We start from the raw sequence: 24,156 nt of genomic DNA, 5'->3' as shown, positions 1-24,156 counted from the left end.
ATTCTTAAAATGTAAATGCAGTGAATTTGAAAACAGGGAGCAAACTCTAGTGTGTACAGTACACCCAGTAACTTTGACATGTGTGCGTTTACAAGAATTCACAGAACCTTTTATGGAACTTAGTGCATTATTGGCCTAAAGCTTAAAAAAAAATCTCTAATACAAGCATCTCCGTTGTTTCTTCCCCTTTATGATGTTAGGAAGTTTGGTGACATTCTTGCTCCCAGATCAAAAAGTATTTTTCAGTTATTGAAATGAAGAAAAATTAGTGTTTTTACTGGGAAGCTGTTTGACAAATGAAAGGACACGTTAGAAGGATCAAGTTCAACAGCTGACTGTGACCACTGTGCTGTTAAGTGTATTGATTTTTCAAATATTTATTGAGTACCTTCTGTGCATGGTAGTGTGCTGGGAACTATGTGGGGAAAGCCACAACTGTGATTCACTGTATATTGCCTTTGAACAGTTTATGGCACAGTCCAGCACCCAAGATGCCGACAAATCAAATAATTATATGAGGTGATAATCTGATTAAACTGCCACATGAATGTTACCATCCCTAAGGCTGGGGGTGTGGAAAGGAGGAGGAAATCACTGTTGATTTTTTTTTTTTTTTTTTTTTTTTGGAGGAAGTGGGATTGTGCCTTGATGGTGAGTGAAGTCTGTATAGGCAGACAGGACAGGGAGGGCACCCTATAAAACTCAAGACTCCCCCTTTCCCTACCAACTCTCCCCTATCTCTCAGTCAGCAAATGTGAAAATGAGTATCTAAACTGCTCAAGGTGTTTTCCTATATTCACACATTTTTTAAAGCTGAGACTTTCCCAACATTATGATTCATGAACTGAACAGATTCATTCTGCTTGAATTCTTGGATAAGTAAGCTTAAGAGTAGGAGGTCTGCTTGGTAAACACTCACGAGGAAAACCTGCTTAATGAATAACTTGAGCTACCTCACCCAGCTGCCAACCTGGAGCACTTTGATGGAGTCAGCAATTTATTCTGTAAGAGCAGCCTTGGAGAAATAACCTGAGTGAATGATGCCCATTATTTGTAGAAGGCCAGTGTGACTGAACATTCAGACCTCCTAAGTGTGAGCCTTAGAGACATGTTGTTGTGTACTGATTAAGGACGCTTCTTGTCTTCCAATCAGAATACACCAGTGGAAAAACCAGAAATGTTACACTGTTAAGGGATAGGGTAAACAAACAAAGCCTCTTACATGAAAATCTTCATGTGCTGTTTCCTGTAATAGAACTAAACCAAATGTCCTTTTCTAAGGAATAATTATTTTCTACCTAGAATTTTCCTTTCCCAGAGGCTCAGTTTAATTCTGTTTTGTACATGGCCTTGCACTTGGTGAACTGGCCAACGATTGGAATGGAGACTTAATAATTCTTTCCAGTCCTTTGACCCATTTCCATTTGACTGATGGATTTTTTTTTTTTCAGATCCTTTAGTTTTTCCTCTGATTGTATTTCAAGTAGAAGTGTTGCTCAGATTATAAAAACAACTTGAATCTGAAATTTTAGAGTTAAAACTATTTTATATTCCCTGAAAAATAATCACTATGAAGAAGCATGTTTATTGATGCTGTTAGAGAAATTATGTTTTCAGTTCTCTACCAAGTATTGAATGTTGAGATTCTTAAAACGGTATGTTTAGAATAAGGAGAATTTTCTTTTCATATTATATTCACAGGTTCTTAGACTTCAGGGTATTTTCCCTTCTCACATCTTAATGAAGGCATTACAACATGAATTATAGGAGCCTTCCTTTTAATCAGTTTGAACCAGGTTAATTGTAGTGACTCTTGGTAGCAGAAGTTAATAGCACAGAAAGTTTGGTTGTAAAATGTATTTTGATCTTCATGTAAATCTTTAATGTGCAGATATGTGTGTCCTGTCCTTAATGTAGCTTACTGGCTAACTTAGAGTGTTTTCCATTTACATCATAAGGTCTGCTTTGATGTTTGACTAAGTTCCTTGAGGTGATCAGTGAGAATTTTTAAAATATATATTCCCTGATATGTGAACATCCCTTATTAACTGATAACATTTGTAAGTTCTCTTACTTATCTCACTGGCTTTAGAATTTAAGGAAGTGCTTATAAGTTAATTTTTCTTTTAAATTTCAGATATGGGTCCACCATGGGGGAGCCTAGATATCTCAAGATACAGGAGAAAGCAATGCCTGGGAGAAATTCATGAGAATATAGCAAATTTAGTATTTAACTAAAAAATTAAAATCTAATTCTAAATGATGTATTTAGGAAGGACTTCTCAAGTCTTCTCATTCTTCTCATTTTATCTAGAAGGATAAGGTGTCATCATCCAAAGTCATCCTGCCTGTTCCTTCAAAGGGCTCATCAGGGCCACCTTCTTGAAGGCCAGTGAGTCCATGCAGGAGACAGTGTGAGATCTTAATATTTCTCTACTTTGTATTTTCTTTATCAAGATGGCCTCTAAAGTATGATTATCTTATAGATCTCATGATAATTTACTGGCTCCTTGGCTCATAAGACTGGAGAGAACTAGAGAAGGTTACTGTTTTCCTGGGAAAACAGGATAGAAGCGTTGTTAGGAACATGGCATCTGAAACAAGAACACCTGGCTTCTGTCACTTAATAGCTGTGTGACTTCAGGCAAATTACTTACCTTTTCTAGACCTCAATTTCCTCATCTTAAGAGAGAATGTGTAAAATTGCACATGAGGCAGGCCATAGCAAGTGCTTGGCCATTAGTGAATGTTAGTGGCTGTTATCTCTTACCTTTTATAAACCACTAGACCAATGATTTAGACATATTTTTGTTTTTGTTTTAGAGTCTGTTCTTCTTGGAAAGCTTATGTAAAAGTGACATATGTAATAGATAAGTCAGAGTGATTCTAGTTGCAAGGAGGGTTGCTGGCCAGCAGTTCCATCCCCCAGTCTCTACTGTCCCTAACGGCAACCCTTGAAGAGAACTACAAGGATGTCTTCAACCATAATATGTGTGTGTGTGTGAACCAATTCTGTTCTAAACTATCTAGTTTTTCGTTTGTTAGTTTTTATAGAGAAGGTAGAGTCCAGAGAGCTAAAGTAACTTGACCAAGTTCACCCAGATAATTAGCGTAAGAGCCAGAGCACATTTTTTTTCCTCAGAAAGAAAACTGTATACATTCAAAGACTTTTAATTTCATGGGCTTCCCAGGTGGCCCTAGTGATAAGAACCCACCTGCCAATGCAGGAGATGTAAGGGACATGGGTTGATCCCTGGGTCGGGAAGACCCACTCCAGCATTCTTGCCTGGAGAATCCTGTGGACGGGGGAGCTTAGCGGGCCATGGTCCAAGAGGTCACAGAGTCAGACATGACTGAGGAGACTTAGCGCTGCACAACACAATTACACCCAAGAAATGTGAGAAAGGGAGGAGAACAAATGGTGGCAGAACCAACAGTTGAGTAATGATGAGTAAGTTATGGCACATCTATACACTGGACTTTTACGTGCAGACGTTATAAAGACTTTTCAAATAAGTTTTTAGTAACTTGAAAAATGTTAAATTCAAGGGGAGGTGCCAAACTCTATAAACAGACTAATCTCAATTTTGTTGAAAATATTTCCCTATGCATACAAAAAAGACAGGAAGTGTACTAGAATGTTGACAGGGATATTGTTTGAGTGGTTAGGATTATGAATGATTTTTTGTCTTTATATTTTCCAAATGGTCTCTAGTGAACACACTTTATGTAATCAGAAAAATTTTATAGAGGAAGGATGAAGGGAATAAACTGTTCGAAGAGGTAAATAATAAATATTTTTTATAATCCAGCTCTTTGAGATAATGAAAATTAAAAAGTTATGATAAGTAGTACAGTTGGTTCTGGGGAAAATCATACATATTTAAAGTATGGGAGTGCATGAAGTATTCAAATTTGTTCTAATGTTCTTTGGGCCAACTCTAGTGCCAAGCACTGTGCTTATGATAAACTTGTTAACCTCTCACCTCTAGAGTTTCTTAGCTGTATAATTTTCTCATCCCTCATAAGAAAGCGAAACATCCATTAAAGATAATTGACAGTATATATAGGATGGTTTAAAAATAATTTCATAAAATGTTACCTATCAGATGTTGGCTTTTCAGTTTTGTAGTAAATTGCTGTGTTTGCTTTAAAACCTAGGTCAATAAATTTATCTTGATACTGTTTTATTCTTGCAGCCCTGCCAGGCCCAAACACGTGGAACTAAATCTTAAAAACTCTAAGAATCTTGACAGTTTGGGAAGTGAGCATAATCCATTTAGCCAGCCAGTTCACAAAGGAAACACTGCCACCAAAATCTCCTTATTTGAAAACAAGCGGGCAAACAGCAGCCCAAGACACACTGACATTCGAGGTTTGAAGAACACTCCTGCGTCTAATAAAACATTTGTCGAGAGGGCAAAGCTGAATTTAGCCAAAAAAGCCAAGGAAATGGAGCTGCCTGAAAAGAAGGTGATGCCAAATAGTCACCAGAACGGTGTGCCGGGGAAGCTGTCATCTGCAGAAGCCAAAGTGATGCTTCCTGAAGAGGAGACTCCTGTTTCTCAGCTTTCCCAAGGTGATAAGGTAGTTGTGCAAACAGATGCTGGCTGCCCTTCCGAACCAGTGGTTGCTGCTCTGACTCCCGTTAAGGACCAGGAGATCTTAGGAGAGAATGACTCCAAGGCTGCTAACAGCAAAAGACTTGAACTTGAAAATATGACTAATATGGCAGAAAACACCCCTGCCATTCTTGATACCAAAGATCCGCCTCCAACAGCCATACCAAACCCGCAGCCTGGATTTTCTGACTCACAGCCCCCAGCTGAGTCATCTAATGGGCCTTCTCTGTCACTGGCTGCCCCCATTCCTGCAGATGATACCAAAGACACATGTGCTCAAGCTCCTGTAAGCAGTTCTCTGTGCACTGATCTCAGAGAGTCAGAAAGCCATAATGGATGTACTCTGCCTGTATCTCATCATAATAATGAGACAATGCCCCCCTCCAAACTTGCAGGAGGAAGAGAAGGAGGAGGGGAGACAAGCCCTCCTTTGTCCCCAGAGCACAGCCCGCAAGCTGTGGGAGATGAGTGTCCATCCAAGGTCCTAGTCCAGGTCAGGTCCTTCATGCTCCCTGTGGAGAGCATGGAGGGGGTCTGCTCCCAGATCATCACAGAAAGCTCTGAAGTTAGAGAAGCACAGTTGCCAAGCTGTCACAATAATGAACTCCAAGTGGTTTCCGTTGCAAGTGGTGCTCCCCAGAAAGAGGAAGTACAGGGCAATAAGGGCACATCACCCAAACACATTCACTGCAAAGAGGAACATATAGTAAAATCTGGCGCACAAGTCATGCCGCCTGAATCAGAAGCAACTCTGCCTGTCCAGGCTCAAAGTGAGGACAACGAAAAACCCCTGAAGGCTGAATCCACCGCCACCAGCCTCCCTGACAACAGAAGTCATTTAGAAACCCCCCAAAGACCCAGTCAGAGTGCTGTGAATGGCCAGGGCAGTCCTGCCAGTCTTTTGAACATCTCTGCTGGTAGTGATGATAGTGTATTCGATTCTTCTTCTGACATGGAAAAATTCACTGAGATTATAAAAAAGATGGACAGCACTGTGTGTATGCCCCAGAAGAAAAAGAAGACCAGGCTACCAAACTCCCCTGCCCCTCACTTTGCCATGCCACCTATTCACGAGGACAATTTAGAAAAGGTGTTTGATCCCAACGTGTTTACCTTTGGTTTGGGGAAGAAAAAGGAAGGCCAGTTGGAAATGTCACCAGCTTTACATTTGATGCAGAATCTTGACACCAAATCCAAACTGAGGCCCAAACGATCATCCACTGAACAGAGTGTCCTCTTCAAGTCCTTGCAGACTCATACTAATGGGAAAGATGAGCCCCTGGCAGCTCCAGAAGTCAATGACAAAGAGAACAAGGATGTCCAAAATGGTGGAGTCAAGAGATCGAGGCTAGAAAAAAGTGCACTTTTCTCAAGCTTGTTATCTTCTCTACCACAAGACAAAATCTTTTCTCCCTCTGTAACATCAGTCAATACCATGACCACATCTTTCGGTACTGCTCATAGCAGTTCTCTTTCTCGACCTTCCGTGTTGCAGCCTGTGGCTGAGAGTGCCCCACCCTGTAGTACAGAGAAAGAACAACCAAGTCTGCCAGCCAGTAACTTAAAGGTCTTCAATTTCAACTCGTCAGATACGTCTCATTCGGCATTGAAAAGTCTGAGCCCCATGGAAAAGTGCCCGCAAAAAGAGGAAACCAAAAAGGATCTGGATCTGCAAAGCAACCTTCCCATGTCAGAAACTAAATTTTCTGAATTTTCAAAACTGAAGACCAACGGTGATACGTCTAATCATACTGAAAGTGTTCTTAAATCAAACTTGCCGAGCTATGGAAGCAGTGACACAGACTTCACTGGTCTCTTCAAAGCCAGCCGGTTTGACCCAAGCATTTCTTTTTCTGGAATGGCATTATCAGATACAACAGTAAGTAGCAACTTATCAGATACAACAGTAAGTAGCAACATAGTATCATTTATTTGAGGTAGTTAAAAAATCAGAGGAAAAGCGGGGTGATGAGCAATTCATGTTATTTGTTTAAAAACGGTTATGCTCCTGTACAATAATTTCTTAACTCATTCATCACATTTGAAAATCTACTATGTACAATGGAGGTTAAAGTTCAAGAGAAAAGGTACTTGGATACTGTTCTCAAGGCATTCATACTCTAGCAGGGAAAAATAAGCTACAAATATTTTAGGGCACTTGCGAATTTATATGTTGTATTGTGAAAGGTATAGATAAGGTACCTTGAGAATTCAGAGACAGGGTGTTTTTTCTTCGGTAGTTCTGTGTAAAGATGCTCAACACTATACTTGGAATTTAGTGAAGATTTGTGAAGGCTTCCTTCATCTTGAACCCCCACCCCCTGCCCCCACCAAAGAATCTTATTCCTAATCCTTTCTTTTGCACTTTGAGATTCGCTCTTTCTTCCCCTACATAGGAGTCCATGTTTATCCCACATGGCTGAGAAAATGTTTTCTCTTTATTTGGAATTAGTTTTCATTAGGGAAATATTTTTTCTTGCAAAGCTGTTGGGGAATAAAGAATTCGGTTTACATTGGTGCTTTCCTGTAATATAGTAGAGAGGATGGCAAAATATGATTTTGATTTCTCCATCTTTTTTCTGACTGCTATAAGTTGTTTTCTTTACTCAATTTTTGACATACATTTGTGGTTTTCATTTACGATGCTTGATACTCAAGTTGAAAGAGGGAAGAAGATGATAAAGTTTAGAACTCAGCTCTGCTAAGCCCAGAAACAGAAGTGGGAACTGTATTCCTGTTGCCCACCCTGTGAACCAGGCTACCTGGCAAGTGAAGATGAGAACCAGGCAGAAAATATCCTGCCCCCTTCCTCATTTGTACAGGGCACTGCCCCATTTAAATTTGTTGTATTGTTTTTTGCTACAAGCCTATCATGGAATATAATTCTGGAACCTCTTTCAAAAGGGTAGTTGAACTTTCAGCAGAGGCTCAGATCTCTTTTTTCAAAAGATTTCAAATTTTTTACTCCTAGGATGCCATACACACATACCCACCCACCCACACACACACATCTAGATGTAGATATACAATAAGACTTATTGAGGACCCCAAAGAGCTTTTGTTCCCATGGGTTATGCCTATTGGAATCTATTATAGTAGAAATTAATACTGAGGACTTCCCTGGTGGTCCAGTGGTCAAGATTTCACGCTTCTACAGGGCTTGGGGCATGGGTTTGATACTTGGTTAGAAAGTAACATCCCATATGCCACGTGAAGGAAAGTTACATGGCTCAAAATTGCCTGGAGTTAAAACTCCCCACCAGGTCCTCCCCACCATTCTATGAAAAACAACTCTCACCTGAAGGGAAAAAAAAAAAAAAAAACAAACAGACATTAAGGTTGATTACGCCCAGCTCCCAGCCAGTCTGGCCTCTGGCCGATCTCCAGAATTCCTTGCCCCAGCTGTTTAGGAGATAACTACTCCGAACAACCTTGGAGAAGAACAGGCCCCCTTAAGAGAGTAGATTTCCACATATATGCCTATATATACTTATTCTTTTCTTGGGTTAGTGCAGGAGCTCACTAATCTGACTGTTGCCCGTTCTCACCTCATTAAAGGTGATCTGTTCCTGTAAAGTGCTGGTCTCGTTCTTTTTCAGAACCTCACCTTCTCTAACTCCCTTACCCCTACACCATGCGGTCCAGCCAGTAAAAAAAATAAGTAATTAATACTGAGAAAAATTTAAAACAGAACACACAAATGCACATTCCAGTATCCACCAGAACAATGATGTCATCACGTCATGGACCCTCTGGAAAATTCTGCTCTATACCTGTGAGAGAAAGTGAAAAAGACAACCTCTTCTAATTATGAAAATCATTTTGACCTCATGGACTCTCTGCAAGGGCACTGGGGACCCTCCAGCGACCCCTGGATTGCACTTTGAGGACCACTGCTGTAAACAAATAAAACTGAATCAGCCTATAGCACTTAGAAATCATGCAATTTTTAAGTATTTGTCTCAAGCACAAAATTGCCACTGGTCCAGCCTTATTCTCTCTCCTTAATCATTCTTAGATCACTTCTCTTATTTAACAACAATCCGGTGAGTCTGACAACAGAGGACACAGTTTCACTATGGAATCTCTTGAAAAACCCAGTCAAGTGGAGTGAAAAAGAGAAACAGAGTACTTTATACTTTCTCTAGGCCTTTTTATGATTAAAAAAATTTTTTTGTTTGTTTTTCTTTAGGTCTTGGGCTTTGTTGACTGTAAAAGTATTCTCTTTTTAATGTCTGAAATTTTGTTGTAATATCAGGCTTTTTCTTTAGCTTATCTTCTTGAAATGTGCACATATAAATAAGCATATGCCATTTTAATCTGTAATAATGCTCTACTGAGGCCCTTCCTGTGGCCTTTCAGTCATAGTCCACCCTGGTGTGATGCAAGAGCCATCAGATCACAGGCAGTCCTTAGAATGGGCATCTTGGTCAGCAATGAAAGTAGTCCATGGTCTATCATATTTTTACAAGTATAATTACATTTTTATTATCTTAAACATTTCTAGTTTTACTGGTCTTGTCAGATGGGCTTGAAAATGATTAGTTTTGTAGTTGTATAAAAATATATTTTGTTCCTCTCAAAGGGATTAAATAACCATGTGCAGTGAGCATTGTGAGATATACCATAAACACTTTATTTAGTTGTTATGTGATGAAACAGAATTTATAGATTCAGATAAGATATGTATAGGAACGCACAGAATTGATTCAGCTCATTCTGGATAAGTGATTGATCCATTATAATTTCTCTGTTTATTTGAAATTGTACTGGGATGGTTTGAATTATGATCTCTTAGCTGAATTCTGGTTCTGTGAACTGGTATAAAACATAGGTCTGACTCTTGGACCCTCAACTTCCCAGGTTGGTGAAAATCTCCTAAGCATATAAATGAGGAGAAACTGAAATGGCAAAATCAATTAGAGGGGGAAAAAAGCCCTTACCTTTAATAGATTCAAGTTTTAATATGACTTTGGTATAGATCAAAGTAGATATGTAGATATGTTTCCAAATTGACAGGTGTGAGGCAAATATGACCTTACTTAAAGGATCATGGGAGGGGAAAAGGAGACTTTCCATGAAGTTTAATTATTTGTTGTGTTTTTGTTCATCTGATTACAGACAATTAGAGGAAGCGTCCAGAATAAAATCAATCCCCGACCTGGAAAAGTAAGAGTATTTTCTGTTCCTTGTCTAGAATCATTTTGACTTGACAAAGTGCAACAACAGCACTTGATACCACTCTCACTTTCTTAGGTGGTGATATACAGCGAGCCCGACATCTCAGAGGCATGTATTGAAGTGTTCAGTGACGTGGAGGATTGTAGCACCTGGAGCCTCTCTCCTGTGATACTAGTAAAAGTCGTTAGAGGATGGTAAGAGCGGCACTTTGTGTTCCTGACTCGGAGAGTGTGTTTCACATTTTTAATCGTCTGTTTGGTCCTCAGTACTTATTTTAAATTATGCCCTTAACAATATACTGAACTGAACAATATGAAGGGCAGACAATACTAGTCTTCAGTTCAGTTCAGTTCAGTCGCTCAGTCGTGTCCGACTCTTTGCCACCCCATGAATTGCAGCACGCCAGGCCTCCCTGTCCATCACCAACTCCTGGAGTTCACCCAAACTCATGTCCCTCGAGTTGGTGATGCCATCCAGCCATCTCATCCTCTGTCGTCCCCTTCTCCTCCTGCCCCCAATCCCTTCCAGCATCAGACTCTTTTCCAATGAGTCAACTCTTTGCATGAGGTGGCCAAAGTATTGGAGTTTCAGCTTTAGCATCAGTCCTTCCAAAGAACACCCAGGACTAACCTTTAGAATGGACTAGTTGGATCTCCTTGCAGTCCAAGGGACTCTCAAGAGTCTTCTCCAACACCACAGTTCAAAAGCTTCAGTTCTTTGGCGTTCAGCTTTCTTCACAGTCCAACTTTCACATCCATATATGACCACTGGAAAAACCATAGTCTTAGTGAATACTAAAAGCATGTCTAAGAAAAACGTTTTTTAACATTTCTGATTCTAGGAATGATGCATGTTGATGCTAGAGGAATCAGAAAAATGCAGCAGTATAAATTTCTTTTTCCCATTTTTCCCACATAATGTTGGTTTGGACTAATGATCACCAGAGTCCGTAATATACTTTTGGTTTTTTAATTTTCCATAAGGTTGGTAAGAATTGCACTACTCATGTTGATAGGCCATGCACTAAGCATGCTGATAGGAATTTTAAAAATTCTATAAGGGAAATATCTTGGCTAACTTTTTAAGTGACAGTTCAGTGAAGGACTAATCTAAAATTTATTTTCTAACTTTTTGACAGCAGGTAGTTTTTGTTAAGTAAAGAAACTGGTGAAAAAAAATTGTATTGCCAGCTTAACTGCTTCAAGGAAATACACAGGAAATTGAATGAAGAAAAGCGGTTTAAAAAAAAATCACTTACTTGGCATAAATATGAATCTTTGTACCTATTTATAAATTTGTTTAAAAAAAAGGTGTAGGGCTGTAGGCATTTATGGTTTTAAAAATTAGTAAGCTTTTCTTTGGGTCTCTCCATTTGATTAAATATGCAGCATCTTTCCTTTTAGACTTTAGATATTTTAATATATTTTTCTGTATATTCAACATATTCACTGGGAAAATACAATTAGCTTTTGTTCTTAAATTTGAAAACTGAAAATTATAATTTTGTTTTTAATGAAATACTGATTCTTCAACTTTTCTTAGTGTCTCTCTTTTCTTAGAAATATGAGCACTTAAGACTAGCACTGTTATATATTGTCACGAGGTTTTTATTTAGTGTTTGTATGTTGCTGAGAAGAATAAATGTGCTTTCTGGGTCATTAAAAAAGTATTACATAGTATATTTGAAAATTGCTTAAAGAATAGATCATAAAAATTCTCATCACAGGAAAAAAGATTGTTTAACTGTGAGGTGGTGGATTTATTAAATAAACTTACTATGGTGATCATTTTGTAATATACACACATATCAAATGGTCATGTTGTACAGCCAAAACTAATACAATGCTATGTGTCAATTAGATCTCAATAAAACTGGAAAAATGCTTTCCATTAGCCTGCATGTAGTAGTCCTTTGTATCAGTATATCTGTTGATATGGCTCTAATATGTAAGTTAAAACCCTCAAAAGTGTTTTTTACATATATAAGAAGAAAAAACATTACAATAAAAGTCCATTTATCTGACATTACTATGTTTCCACCAACTGGCAAACTTACTATACTATAGAGCTACTACAAAAATTAGTAGCTCTATAATGTTCATACTGATAGTCAAAAATTCTCTAAAATCCTGATTGTTGTTTTGTTTTAGTTGCTAAGTCATGACTTACTCTTTTGCAACTCCATTAACTGTAGCCTGCCAGACTCCTCTGTCCACTGGGATTCTCCAGGCAAAAATAATGGAGTGGGTTGCCATTGCCTTCTCCAGGGGATCTTTCTGACCCAGGGATCAAACTTGCGTCTCCTGTTGAATCTCCTGCACTGGCAGGCAGATTCGTTACCACTGAGCTACTGGGGAGAGAATTGGCCACTAATGTATTATTTATAAGGGGCTCCCTGGTGACTCAGATGATAAAGAATCCACCTGCAATATAGGAGACCCAGGTTTGATCCTTGGGTCAGGATGATCCACACACACACGTTCACACTCACACTCACACACTCTATTGGCCAGAATATTTCACTAATCAAAATCTCTCTCACCAAGACTGGCTAATAGTTTTGCTGTGTTTTATTCTTAGTTGGATTTTGTATGAGAAACCAAATTTTGAAGGGCACTCCATCCCCTTAGAAGAAGGAGAATTGGAACTCTCTGGTCTCTGGGGTATAGAAGATATTTTGGAGAGAAATGAGGATGAGGCAGTGTCGACTAAGCCCATGGTGATTGGTTCTATCAGACTTGTGGTCCAGGTGGGTAAAATTAGTAAGCTTTTAATAGAGGCAAACTGGATTTCATCTGTTCATTCAGCAAATACTTACTGAATGCTGAATGTGATTCTTTTGAGAGTTTCATTTTGTGATAAAAGTGATTGGGAAAAATATTTTGTGTTTTATGGATAGGTTTTCTATATTTTAAATATTTGTACATGTTAATTAGAAAAGAAACATTCTAATCAGTCTTTTTCTTCAGAATAAATCCTGAAACATGAATCCTCTTTCCTGGCCCCCATTCCCATCTGCAAATGTATTTTATTTAATAACCTAGTTTTGATGAACTCTGTAAGAACAGATTTTTCTTTTACTTATTTTTTTGGTTGCTCTGTGAGTTCTTATTGAGTGGCTTACAGGACTATTTTGAAAACTAAATAATCCAAAGATAATTCAGCTATTAACTCTGGGATTTCATGTGAGTTTTAAGAAAATGAGTACTTAAGGCCACTTTATGGATTGGGTAAACATTTCTTGGTTATTTATTCATTAATGAGGAACTTGAATCAGTTCTTTGTGGTTCTTGGAATTTGATGATTCTTTACCTTTTAAAAATGTAAAAGGTATCTTCCAAGTGAAAAAGCTCCATTTGTGTATTAGACTTGGGTATCAGAGTGCAACAGGGGAAAAAGACATGTTCCAAAATGAGAATGAGTAAGAATGACTAACAGTTTTTGGCAGAATAAAATGTTATTTCCTGGGTCAACATTTCTGAGTGACTTAGATGATAATTGGTATTCTAAATGATTTATCTCTTAATAATTTTAAGTACATAATGTGATAGACTTTATGCAAGATGTAACAGACACCGTTTTGAAATGTCATAGTGGAATAATTTATCTGCAGTTTTTATTTATTACTCATAATAAAGCAATGTTTTAAAATATCATTCAAATCCTATCTCTCATGTAGTGTCTCTCCTTCATTTTTCTGAATTCTCTGCTCTTTCTTGGCCATATTATAATCTGCTTTTTCTGTAATTGTAATCATTATACAAGTACATGTTGTTTTCCTTTAACACTGACTCTCAATCTCTTTTTTACTCTCTCTGTACCGCTTGCTGATGGTTATACTCCCATGTGGAACATCTCTCGATGATTTGCAACTGCGAGAGAGATGAGAATCTGGTGGGGTCGGGATTTAGGGTCCAGGAAGGTGGGCTGAGGGAAGTGAAGCATGCTGGTCCAGAGACCTCCTGTTTTGGCTGATGGTAGCAGGCCTCGTGCAGTTAGTGCTTTTCATGGTATTACATGGTGTGGAGTTTTATTGAGCATCATATCCCACTGATATGATGTGCTTTCAGTTGTTTTACCTTTCTTCTTACTATGGGATTTAAGCTTTTTCCTATCTTAAATGCTTCATGAGTATTTTTGTGCATTTAACAATGTATACATTTTATGATTCATGTCCTTGAGATAAGTTTTTCAGAATGGTGTCATGTTAAAGAGAAGGAACACTTTTATGGTTCCTAATACATGATGAATTTTTTTGTTAACAGATTGTGTTTATGGTTCCTTGACACATAAAAGTCACAACATATATTCAAGGGAATCACCTTTTCAGCTCATTAACTGTTCCTTTTGTTAATATTTGAAACAGTTGCCCCTGAACTGACCCAAGTGTTACCATTTTTTCTGTACCTCAGTTCACCTTGCTCTGCAACATAGAAGAGATTCAATAAATATTCGATCAGGGCCCAGGCACTCAGCCAGGAGAGGCCTTTTGTAGTGTGTTTGATGGACATGCAGGGCATGGAACAGTGACCAAAGTGCAGAGATTTGTAAATCACCGTAAACGTGCACCTTTGCCTTTATGACTTAGACCAAACCCACATCATACTCAAGGAGTGTTACCGCAGGGGCCCGTGGGCACAAGACGACAGCTGAGGAGGCAGCCACTCTATAGACTAGTGTCTCTGGATATGGATGGTCACAGGAGAGCAAGGAACTAAAACCCAGGTTACCAAGGAAAGCCAGGCAGGGTTTTCAGTGAAGACAAGGGAAATAAATAATGTTCCAAAACTCTTGAGATGCAGTTCTGGTGGTCTTTGCTTGAATGTAATGCTGAGATACATGACTAATGCAATATGTATTCCCCAAAAGATCACATATTAGGTCCTGAGTGAGAACAGGAAAGGGATAAAGTGGCAGATGATCTGTGCAATGTTTAAAGCTTATTTTAATTATTAAAAAAAGAGAATAATGAGCTTAATGTAGAGTTTAATACATGGTGTTACTATTATACATATATACTGTATTCATGTAATTTTTTTTATTTTTTAGGATTACAGAGTTAGTCAGATTGACTTATTTACTGAACCAGAAGGGTTAGGACTTCTAAATTCCTACTTTGATGATACTGAAGAAATGCAAGGGTTTGGCATAATACAGAAGACTTGTTCCATTAAAGTACATTGGGGCACGTGAGTATTTGCAATACAGTTTTAATGAAGCTCTTTTTTGAGTGTGAAAAGAGGACTTCAGATACTCTATCTCTAATTTGTTATCCTGTTAAGTAATTATTGACTAAAAGCTTTTATTATTTTTTTATAAGGCACATAAAAATCTTATTTTTGGTTACTATGTTACTATAACTCAGCTTTCTTGTAAATGATAATGGTTTCTTGGAGGAAGTGCAGGGAGAAAACTGCATTTTTAATGTGGAGATTGCCTTATCGCAAAGGAACCTGATTCATTCAGAGCTGAGTTGCAGATTATACCTTCACGGTAATTCAGAGGAGGTGATTCAAAGCGTGTGTGCCCTTGATATTTCATGTGGGATGGAGGCCAACACGCATACGACTTCCTTTGACAGTTTCACACAATGCTTTCCAAAGCCCCTAGGATGTTGATTTCAAAAATTACAGGAAACTGCAAGAGTATTTTGAAGGAAGCGGGAATATTTCAGATAGGGGAGAAATTAGGCTAGAAAGTGCAGGCTGCAGAACTGAAGCTGGTGGCCCCCGCAGTGGAGTGCACAGCCCAGGGCATGTGACAGCCGTGCACCGAAATGCAGGGAAAAGCACTAAAGCTTCTGCATATTTCGTTTAAAATCGCCTTTTCAGATGTTATCTTTGTGTATGTTTTCCAATAAGTTTATAGTATATTCAGCAGTTATATATATGTAATTTATAAGTATTCATATATTCAGAGACTGCTCAAGAGTTTATATTAATGGAATATGAGTAAGATAATACATACGTAATGAATCCAAAGGTAAATACTACAAGAAACATAAATTATGGAGAGGGACCGTGGAAGTGCTACTTTAGAGAGTAGTCAGGAAAGTCCCTGGTGACTTTTAAGCAGAGATCTGAGGACGTGAGGGAGTCAGCTGTGGGACATCCCGGGGAGGCAGGGTAGAGAAGTGTCCTAGGCTGGAAGCCCAGTGTTTGCAAAGCCCTCCAGGGGATGTTTGAGCAATTGAGGGGCGGTCTGGCTGCAGTCGAGTGAGCCAGGAGGATTGGTGGTGGAGAGGGCTCATATCATGTCAGCCCTTGTAGGACTCCAGAGGGATTTTAGGTGACTCCAAGGAACATAAGAGATCATTGGAGGACTTTAATCTAACTTGTGTTTTAGGAGCATCACTCTAGCTTCTGTGAAAAAGTAAATTGTAAAGAGCTAAGAGTGGAAGCAAAGATTTGCAGTTACATAGGCGAGAAGTGTTTCGGTGACTTGGTGTGATGGTAGTGGTAGAAGAACAGTCAGATTCTGGATACATTTTGAAGACAGAACCAACAACACTGGTTGACAGGTTTTATGTGGGGTATGAGGGGCAGAGAAATGTCCAGGGTTTGGGACCACAGCATTTATTGGAATAGAAAAAAATGGGGAGGAGGAGTGAAATCCAGGTGTTTTGTTTTGGAGGTTAGATGGGAGATGCCAACTACCCATTCAAGCATTCAGGTAAGAGGTCAGGAAGGTGACTGGATACATGACACTGGAATCTTAGGTGGGGTAGGCAGGCTGGAGATATAACCTGGAGTCATGGGCATGGAGAAGGTATCTAAACCCCATACTGGATGAGATCTTCATGCTTAACCTCACTCATTATTAGAGAAATGCAACTCAAAACCACAATGAGTTATCTTCTCACACCGGTCAGAGTGGCCATCATCAAAAAGTCTACAAACAATAAATGCTGGAGAGGATGTTGGGAAAAGAGAACCCTCTTACCCTGTTGGTAGGAATGCAAATTGGTATAGCCATGATGGAGAACAGTGTGGAGATTCCTTAAAAAAACTGGGAATAAAACTGCCATTTCACCCAGCAATCCCACTGCTGGGCATACACCCCGAGGAAACCAGAACTGAAAGAGGCGCATGTACCCCAGTGTTCATTGCAGCACTGTTTACAATAGCTAGGACACGGACGTACCCTAGATGTCCATCGGCAGATAAATGGATAAAGAAGTTGTGGCACATATACGCAATGGAATGTTACTCAGTATAAAAAGGAACATATTTGAATCAGTTCTAATGAAGTGAATGAACCTAGAGCCTATTATACAGAGTGAAGTAAGTCAGAGAGAGAAAGACAAATACTGTATATAATGTATATATATGGAATTTATAAAGACAGTGCCAACAATTCTACATTCATGGCAGCAAAGGAGACAGAGATGTAAAGAACAGACTTTTGGACTCAGTGGGAGAAGGCAAGGGTGGGATGATTTGAGAGAACACCACTGAAACATGTATACTGCCATATGTAAAAAGACAACCAGTGCAGGTTCGATGCATGAAGCAGGGCACCCAAAGCCGGTGCTCTGGAACAACTCAGAGGGATAGGGTGGGGAGGGTTCAGGATGGAGGGACACAGGTATACCCATGGCTGATTCATGTTGATGTATGGCAAAAACCATCACAATATTGTAAGGTAATTATTCTCCAATTAAATAAATTAAAAAGAGTAGGAAAGTCATCTGAGCTTTAGGCACTTTTATATTTAGAGATTAGGAAGAAAAGGAGGAATCTAAACAAAAGTTTCTTCATCTCTTGCTGCTTTTGAGTTTTTCAACATCAAAGAGACCTATAAGTCTTTTGTCTCAAAGTATTTAAGGCTGAGAAATATCACTAACTCACTCCAATATTCATCCCTGGAAAATTCCATGGACAGAGGAGCCTGGAGGGCTGCAGTCCATGGGATTGGAAGGAGTTGGACACGACTAAGTGACTGAGCTCGCACACACGCATCATATTTTTATCTCCATGTCTGGATGATTTCACGACTCAGGCTTGGGCTATGTGGAAGCATAACGAGCTACAGTTAAACGACGTTTCTTACCTTGACAGTGAGTTTAACCTGGTCTTACAGGTGGTAGTTACAAACCAGTCATATTTTACACATTTTGATGGGCTTGCATGGTGGCAGACACTTTTTTTCTGGTTCTTCATTGCCATCAGGGTAATAGAAAGCTGCCTTAGATGTCAGTTCAGAGTTTGGGCTTATTGAACTCAGTCAGCTTGGTACCAGGTCAGTAGTACTTTTACAGATCTCCAAGGGGAGCCTTGATGGGTTGGGGAAATTCAGCTGATAGCAAGTATTCAAGCTGACACTGCCTCTGTTGGTGCAGCAGTCCTATGAACTGATGGAAGAGAAGCCTTAGCTGTGCGGGGGTGCTTCTTCAGATTCCATGAGGAGATTTACTCCAGGGCCTGTTCAATCTGCATTAGGCTTTTCCACACATACACACATTCAGAGTGAAGTGAAGTGAAAGTGGAAGTGTTGTGTTCGACTCTTTGCGACCCCAAGGACTATACAGTCCATGGAACTCTCTGGGCTAGAATACTGGAGTGGGTAGCCTTTCCTTTCTTCAGGGATCTTCCCAACCCAGGGATCAAACCCAGTGTGTTACTTGCTAATTTCTTATTTGGGAAAATGAGAACTTTCTAACAAAATTTTCCTCTCACATTGTGTTGAGTGAGATTTGTCTTTAAGCAGCTGGCAATGCCAGCACCCATCCTTGCAGAAGTGACAGTGTATCTTGAGTCTATTTCTAATAAATAAAATTAAGGAATTTTAAGGCTTCAAAGGCAGCATAAAGAACATCTGTTCCAACACCATCATTTAATCAAGGAAGACAGGTTTTGGCCACTTTATCAGGTTGGATTAGTTGTTAGGATTAGTTGTCAGAAGAACAGGTACTAGAATGCAGGTGTTCTGAAATCGAGGGACATTTTTTTAATAGCCACATATTCTTTGGTCAATGCTAACATGAAATACTTGATATATAAAAATATATGTAGGTATGTGAACTATGAGGCCTAGTAATCAAACAAGCCCCTCATCGCGCAGCTGAGAACCTCACCATTACTAACACTGCTGCAGCACCCAGCATAGCCCGCCTGTTCCCATCCCCCTGACTTCTCCACGTGTGAGATCCCTCTCTGGAATTTTGTGTGTTTCTCAGCCCCTTGTTTTGTGGTGTCACCATATAGTATCTGTCCTTTCAGTATTTTTAGCTGTGCTTGCTTTTGAAATTTATAAAACTTTTAAAATAAGGAGCTGTGGCTTGTTCCTTTTTCTCCACATTGTTTCTGAGAGTCCCCATATTGATGAGTATATGTGTACTTATTCTTTTTCATTGCTATTTAATATTCACTGCATATATTTCCTTAAGGAGTATACTGAAGCCCAGCTTTTTATTATGAAAGTTTTCAGACATAAGCACAAAAGTAGAAAGGATAGCAAACACCCATATACCCTCCACTTTGATTCAGTAATTCTTAACATCTTGCCATATTTGCTTTATCTTCTTTTCTGAGCACTTGAAAGTAAGTTGCAGGTATTGTGACCCTTCATTCCTATAAACTTCATCCCAAATCTCTCTAAAATGACATTTTCCTACAAAACTACCATTATCACACCATAATTTTCAATATGGCCATGATAATATCTACCCAATAGTCCATAAACAAAATTTCCCCATTGTTTCAGGAATGTCTTTTATAGATGTTTTTAATTAGTTTCCAAGCAAGGCTCATATATTTGGTTGTCCTATCTCTTTGAAAAGTCTCTTTTAATCTCTTAAATACCCCCATCTTTGTTTCCCATGCCATTGATTTTTTGGAAGAATTTAGGTCAGCTGCTTAGCGTATGTGCCATAGTCTGGATTTTCTGAGTGCTTCTTCATGGTATCATTTAACTTGGTCTTCTGTCACCTGAAATTTCTATATACAGGCAGTTAGGTCTTCATGTATAATCAGATGCAGATTGAAGGGGTTTGTCAAGGATGTTACTTCTATAGGTAGTGACACATACTCATGCTGCGTTAATCAAGCCAAATTTGAGTGTCGGTTACACTGATGCTTCCCACTCCTCGCCACTGTAAAGGTACCAGTCCCCCCTTGAGATTCAGAGCCTGCTCTTGTTTGAATAACCTCAAAGTTGGCACACTCATATTTAAATCTTCTGACTATCCCCTTGGTTTCTGTATGTAGCCAACATTCATGTGCAGCCATATCTAGAGAATAAGACTTGGGATCCAGCTGGAAAAACTGTTTTTGGTTTAAGAACAAGTGAACAAGATAAGGTTTTTCTTGTCTGATTCAGAGGGTGTTTCTGAAAGAGTAATAACATGAATGATTTTCGTGACTGTATGGATGACCATTGTTATTAGTTCAACATTAGTTCAACAGTATTCCTTTGTATGTATACATTTGTTTTTTTTATAAAATATTTGTATTCATTTATTTATGGCTGTGCTGGATCTTTGTTGCTTGCAGGCTTTTCTCTAGTTGTGGTATGAGGGCTTCTCATTGCACTGGCTTCTCTTGTTGCAGAGCACAGGCTCTAGGGCCCGTGGCTCAGCAGTTGTGATTCCTGGGCTCTGGAGCACAGGCTCAGGAGTTGTGGCACACAGGCTTAGTTGCTGTGCGGCCATATGGGATCTTCTCAGATCAGGGATCGAACCCGTGTCCCCTGCGTTGGCAGGCAGATTCTTTACTACTGACACCAGGGAAGCCACATTTGTTATTGTGTTTTTAAACTCATACTTTATAGACATACAGTTTATTCATAATATAGGCAAAGGCTGAATACATGAGAAAATAAAAGAAAATGAAATCACACTGCGCGAAGGTAGTTTATCTCCTGATGGCCTTGTGAATAATGTATCTTGTTGGAATAGAATTAAGGGGAAAAAGGATCACACTCTGTATATGAGTTTTCAGATTCCAAAGTCCACCCCCATTCACAAATGTGTGTTTGAGCTACCCAGCAGGCCCTCAGCATTTACTGAGGAAGTTACCCAGCAGGCCCTCAGAATTCACTATTTGCAGAACAGCAGTCTTCAGGTGTGCCAGTTTATGTGTTCAGGCTTTTGGACAAAACCCTCTTTATCCCAGATTACCTTCCTTCTATAAGTGTTAACATGACTAAGCTGTATGCTTCAAGGAAAATGAGATGTTTAGTAGCAGATGAATACGTACCCTTAGAACTCAAACTGTAGAAGAAAACACTTAATGAAAGAGTACTTCAGTAAGCACCATGTCAGAATCTCAGAATCACTTGTTGATGAGCCATCGTCTGTGTTTATAAAAAATTCAGACTGTTCATTTGTGAAGAGTCAGACCTCAAGGCCCTTGGCTTGTTATTGGCCGAAAAGCACACTTTATAATAAACTGCTGTTATTTAGCTAGGGCATGAAATCAGTGTGTGATGTGCCTTTAAGAGCTTTGGGCTCCAAAAAAAGACGTAGTGCATTCTCTTTTTTTAATTTATTTTTAATTGGAGAATAATTCTTTACAATGACGTGTTGGTTTCTGCCCTAAAACAGCGTGAATCAGCCGGAAGAATACATGTGTCCCCTCCCTCTTGAACCTCCCTCTCAGCCCCGCACCCCATCCCACCCCTCTAGGTTGTTGTACTGGGTTGAGCTCCCTGTGTTGTACAGCAATTTCCCACCTACCTACTTTACATGCGGTAAAGAATGTGTCCACGCTACGCTCTTAATTTGTCCTGCCCCCTCCTTCCCCCACTGTGCCCACAAGTCTGTTCTCTGCATCTCTGTTCCTGCCTTCCCACCACCTCCCAGTTGTCCCTGTAAGTATTGCCCTGACTTCTAACACTGTGGATTAGTTTTGATTCCCCCACCCACACCACACACGGCCTCTCAACATTGTGTGTGTGTGTGTGTATGTGTATGTTGGCAGGTCTCCAGTAGGATTTTGACTATAAATCCCTGTATAATTAGTAAGTCTAAAGAAGTTACTGATTTATCCAGGACAGTCTGTAACAGAAACTCACCAAAAACGTGCCCTTGGGCCAAAACTGTGAACAAGAGAAAAGCAAAGAGGGGAGAATCAGATTCATTTTGTAGGTAAAAGATTACCTTTACAGCCAGCTTCCTCTTGTGGCCTGTGCTCTGGGGAACTTGGCACAGTTAGCCCAGCTAGGATGCTTTAGCAAGACTAATAAAGAATTGGTGGGTATAAGTGATCACCAAGATGTCACATTTGCTTGTCAAGAGGGTATATTACCATCTCTCTTATAAAGAAGTCACTTCTCCAGCAACAGCGACTTCACCAGAATCCTCCAAGGAACCAAGAAATTGATAAGACTGCAGTCTTTAGGGACAGTTCATGTGAGGCATGGTTTTCTGGTTTCCTGGTTTCTAGCACATTAGAGGAGGGTGATGCTTCTGGTTGCCTGACCACAGCAGAAGTGACAGCTGACAAGTATGATAGAAGGGTGTGGTATTGAAAAACCATAAAAATCAAGTCCAAGGACTCAAAAAGCACTGGGCCTGGGAACAAGCAGTCTTTAGACTTTGAGAGCCCCCACAGACATCACTGTGCATTAAGTCATGCTCCCAGTGCTGATCCTGAGTGACTGTGAAAGCAGAAATTATGTTCAGTGCACGCTGGAATGAGAAAGACTGCTGTTCAAGAATGACTAGGACCTTGGTTTTGGGGTCAGCTTGGATCAGCCCTGCATTTAGTACTTGTAGCTGTGCGGCCCTGGGCAATTTAACTTCACCTGTAAAATGGGGACTGTATCTTTTCCTTGTAGCATTATTGTAAGGATCAGATGGAATTCCTTGTAAGCTCTAGATATTTGTTAGCTGTTCCTAATTTTTGACACTATGACAGATGATTAGGTGGAACATCCTATTTTTGGTTACAAATGAGATATAACCTTTTAAAGTGTGAAATCTCCTGGCTGGAGCCTCTGTAAATACATACACAGGGCAAAAGATAACTACTTTTATTACTTGGAAGTAACAGACATTTAAACTTTGAAACAGTTCATAATAGAAAGTAAAATCAGTGGACAAAGCTAGCCAAGCCAAGGAAACAAACAGAAGCTCAAGAGGTGCATATAATGGCTTATTCCTCCTGGAGTCCAACATTGCTCCACTAAGTGCACCCACACTTGTGTGTCCAGACCCACATCCTCCCCTGTTCTGGTCCTCTCTCATCTGTGGGGTGCAGTGTTCCACTGACAGAAATGATGAACTGTCTGCTTCTTCCTTGGTACTTATTTAGATGGCTGATTTATGAAGAGCCTGGATTTCAGGGTGTCCCTTTTATCCTGGAACCTGGTGAATACCCTGACTTATCCTTCTGGGATACAGAGGAGGCATACATTGGATCCATGCGGCCACTGAAAATGGTAAAGATGGAATCCGATCATGTGTTCTTAGAGTCAGTAATTCTTTGCTTGACTTTGATAATTCATGGGATGTGACTTTAAAGCAATAAAGTAGAGTTTTAAAAGATAAATATGTAGAGGATGGGACTTATTGCTAGATAGAAATAATAGAAAGGATAACTTGATAGTTGCTACAGATGGAAAAAAAAATGTGGATAAGCCCATAGGTGTTCTTGGCCATGCAGAGTCACTGATGTGTGACTCTGCATGGCCCTTGGCAGATGTGAGAAGTGAGAAAGTGAAGAATTAAATCAGGAGGACAGACAAAGTCCAGCTTGTAGGTGTTAGAGAAGGGGATAATTAGGAGAGCATCACGATAAGTCAGGGCTTCCCTGGTGACCCGTTTTGACCTCATGTTGAGGTGCGTCATAGGAAGGTTCACTAAACACGTACAGCATGAGTGAGGCTCCTGTTACAAACATGTTCTTCAAATTCCACTTTGTGGTTGTCTTCTGAGTCAGTTTGAAACAAATTAGAAAGTCAGGAAGATAATTTTTTATCTTAATTTTATCCCTCCTGCCACAGGTTGTGGCTTAATTATCTGTCTGCTTGTCTTCATGCAAATAATTCTGGGCTTTTTTTCTAAAATTAAATCCTCTTTCGAAGAGTAAAGTTTTGTAACTTTTCTGAATATGTAAAAGAATTGCCTCAAGTTTTGAAGGCAGTTTTTAATGATGACCTACAGAATTGTAAAGTTCACAGAATTCGAAAAGGATTCCTTTTGAAAAGCATACTTAGTTGATTGTATGAACCCTGGTTTGTTGATTAAAATCAGCCACATTCCTTTTTAATTATAGTTCATTTGCTTTATTCGAGATCTTTGGCTATACTTTATTTTTTTCACTTATATATGTAACAACTTAAAAAGCCTTTTGACTTTCCCACTGCTGTTTAAACTCTTACCTTATTTAATTCTTTTGTGTGACACCTC

The 24,156-nt window shown here is 39.4% G+C and overlaps 1 protein-coding gene across 1 annotated transcript in view; it reads left to right on the top strand.

Annotated features, from left to right (window-relative positions):
• Positions 1–24,156, top strand: part of CRYBG1 (crystallin beta-gamma domain containing 1) — a 238,736-nt gene that overhangs the window by 187,525 nt on the left and 27,055 nt on the right. The window contains exons 4-9 of the mRNA XM_003586468.6: positions 4,200–6,501; positions 9,744–9,791; positions 9,879–9,997; positions 12,384–12,552; positions 14,853–14,992; positions 23,060–23,186. Coding sequence (XP_003586516.3) covers positions 4,200–6,501; positions 9,744–9,791; positions 9,879–9,997; positions 12,384–12,552; positions 14,853–14,992; positions 23,060–23,186 — 2,905 coding nt within the window. The remainder of the gene's footprint in view (positions 1–4,199; positions 6,502–9,743; positions 9,792–9,878; positions 9,998–12,383; positions 12,553–14,852; positions 14,993–23,059; positions 23,187–24,156) is intronic.

This window comes from Bos taurus, chromosome 9, assembly GCF_002263795.3.
Source record: "Bos taurus isolate L1 Dominette 01449 registration number 42190680 breed Hereford chromosome 9, ARS-UCD2.0, whole genome shotgun sequence".
Taxonomy (NCBI): Eukaryota; Metazoa; Chordata; class Mammalia; order Artiodactyla; family Bovidae; genus Bos; species Bos taurus.
This window is presented reverse-complemented; position numbering and strand designations above follow the sequence as displayed.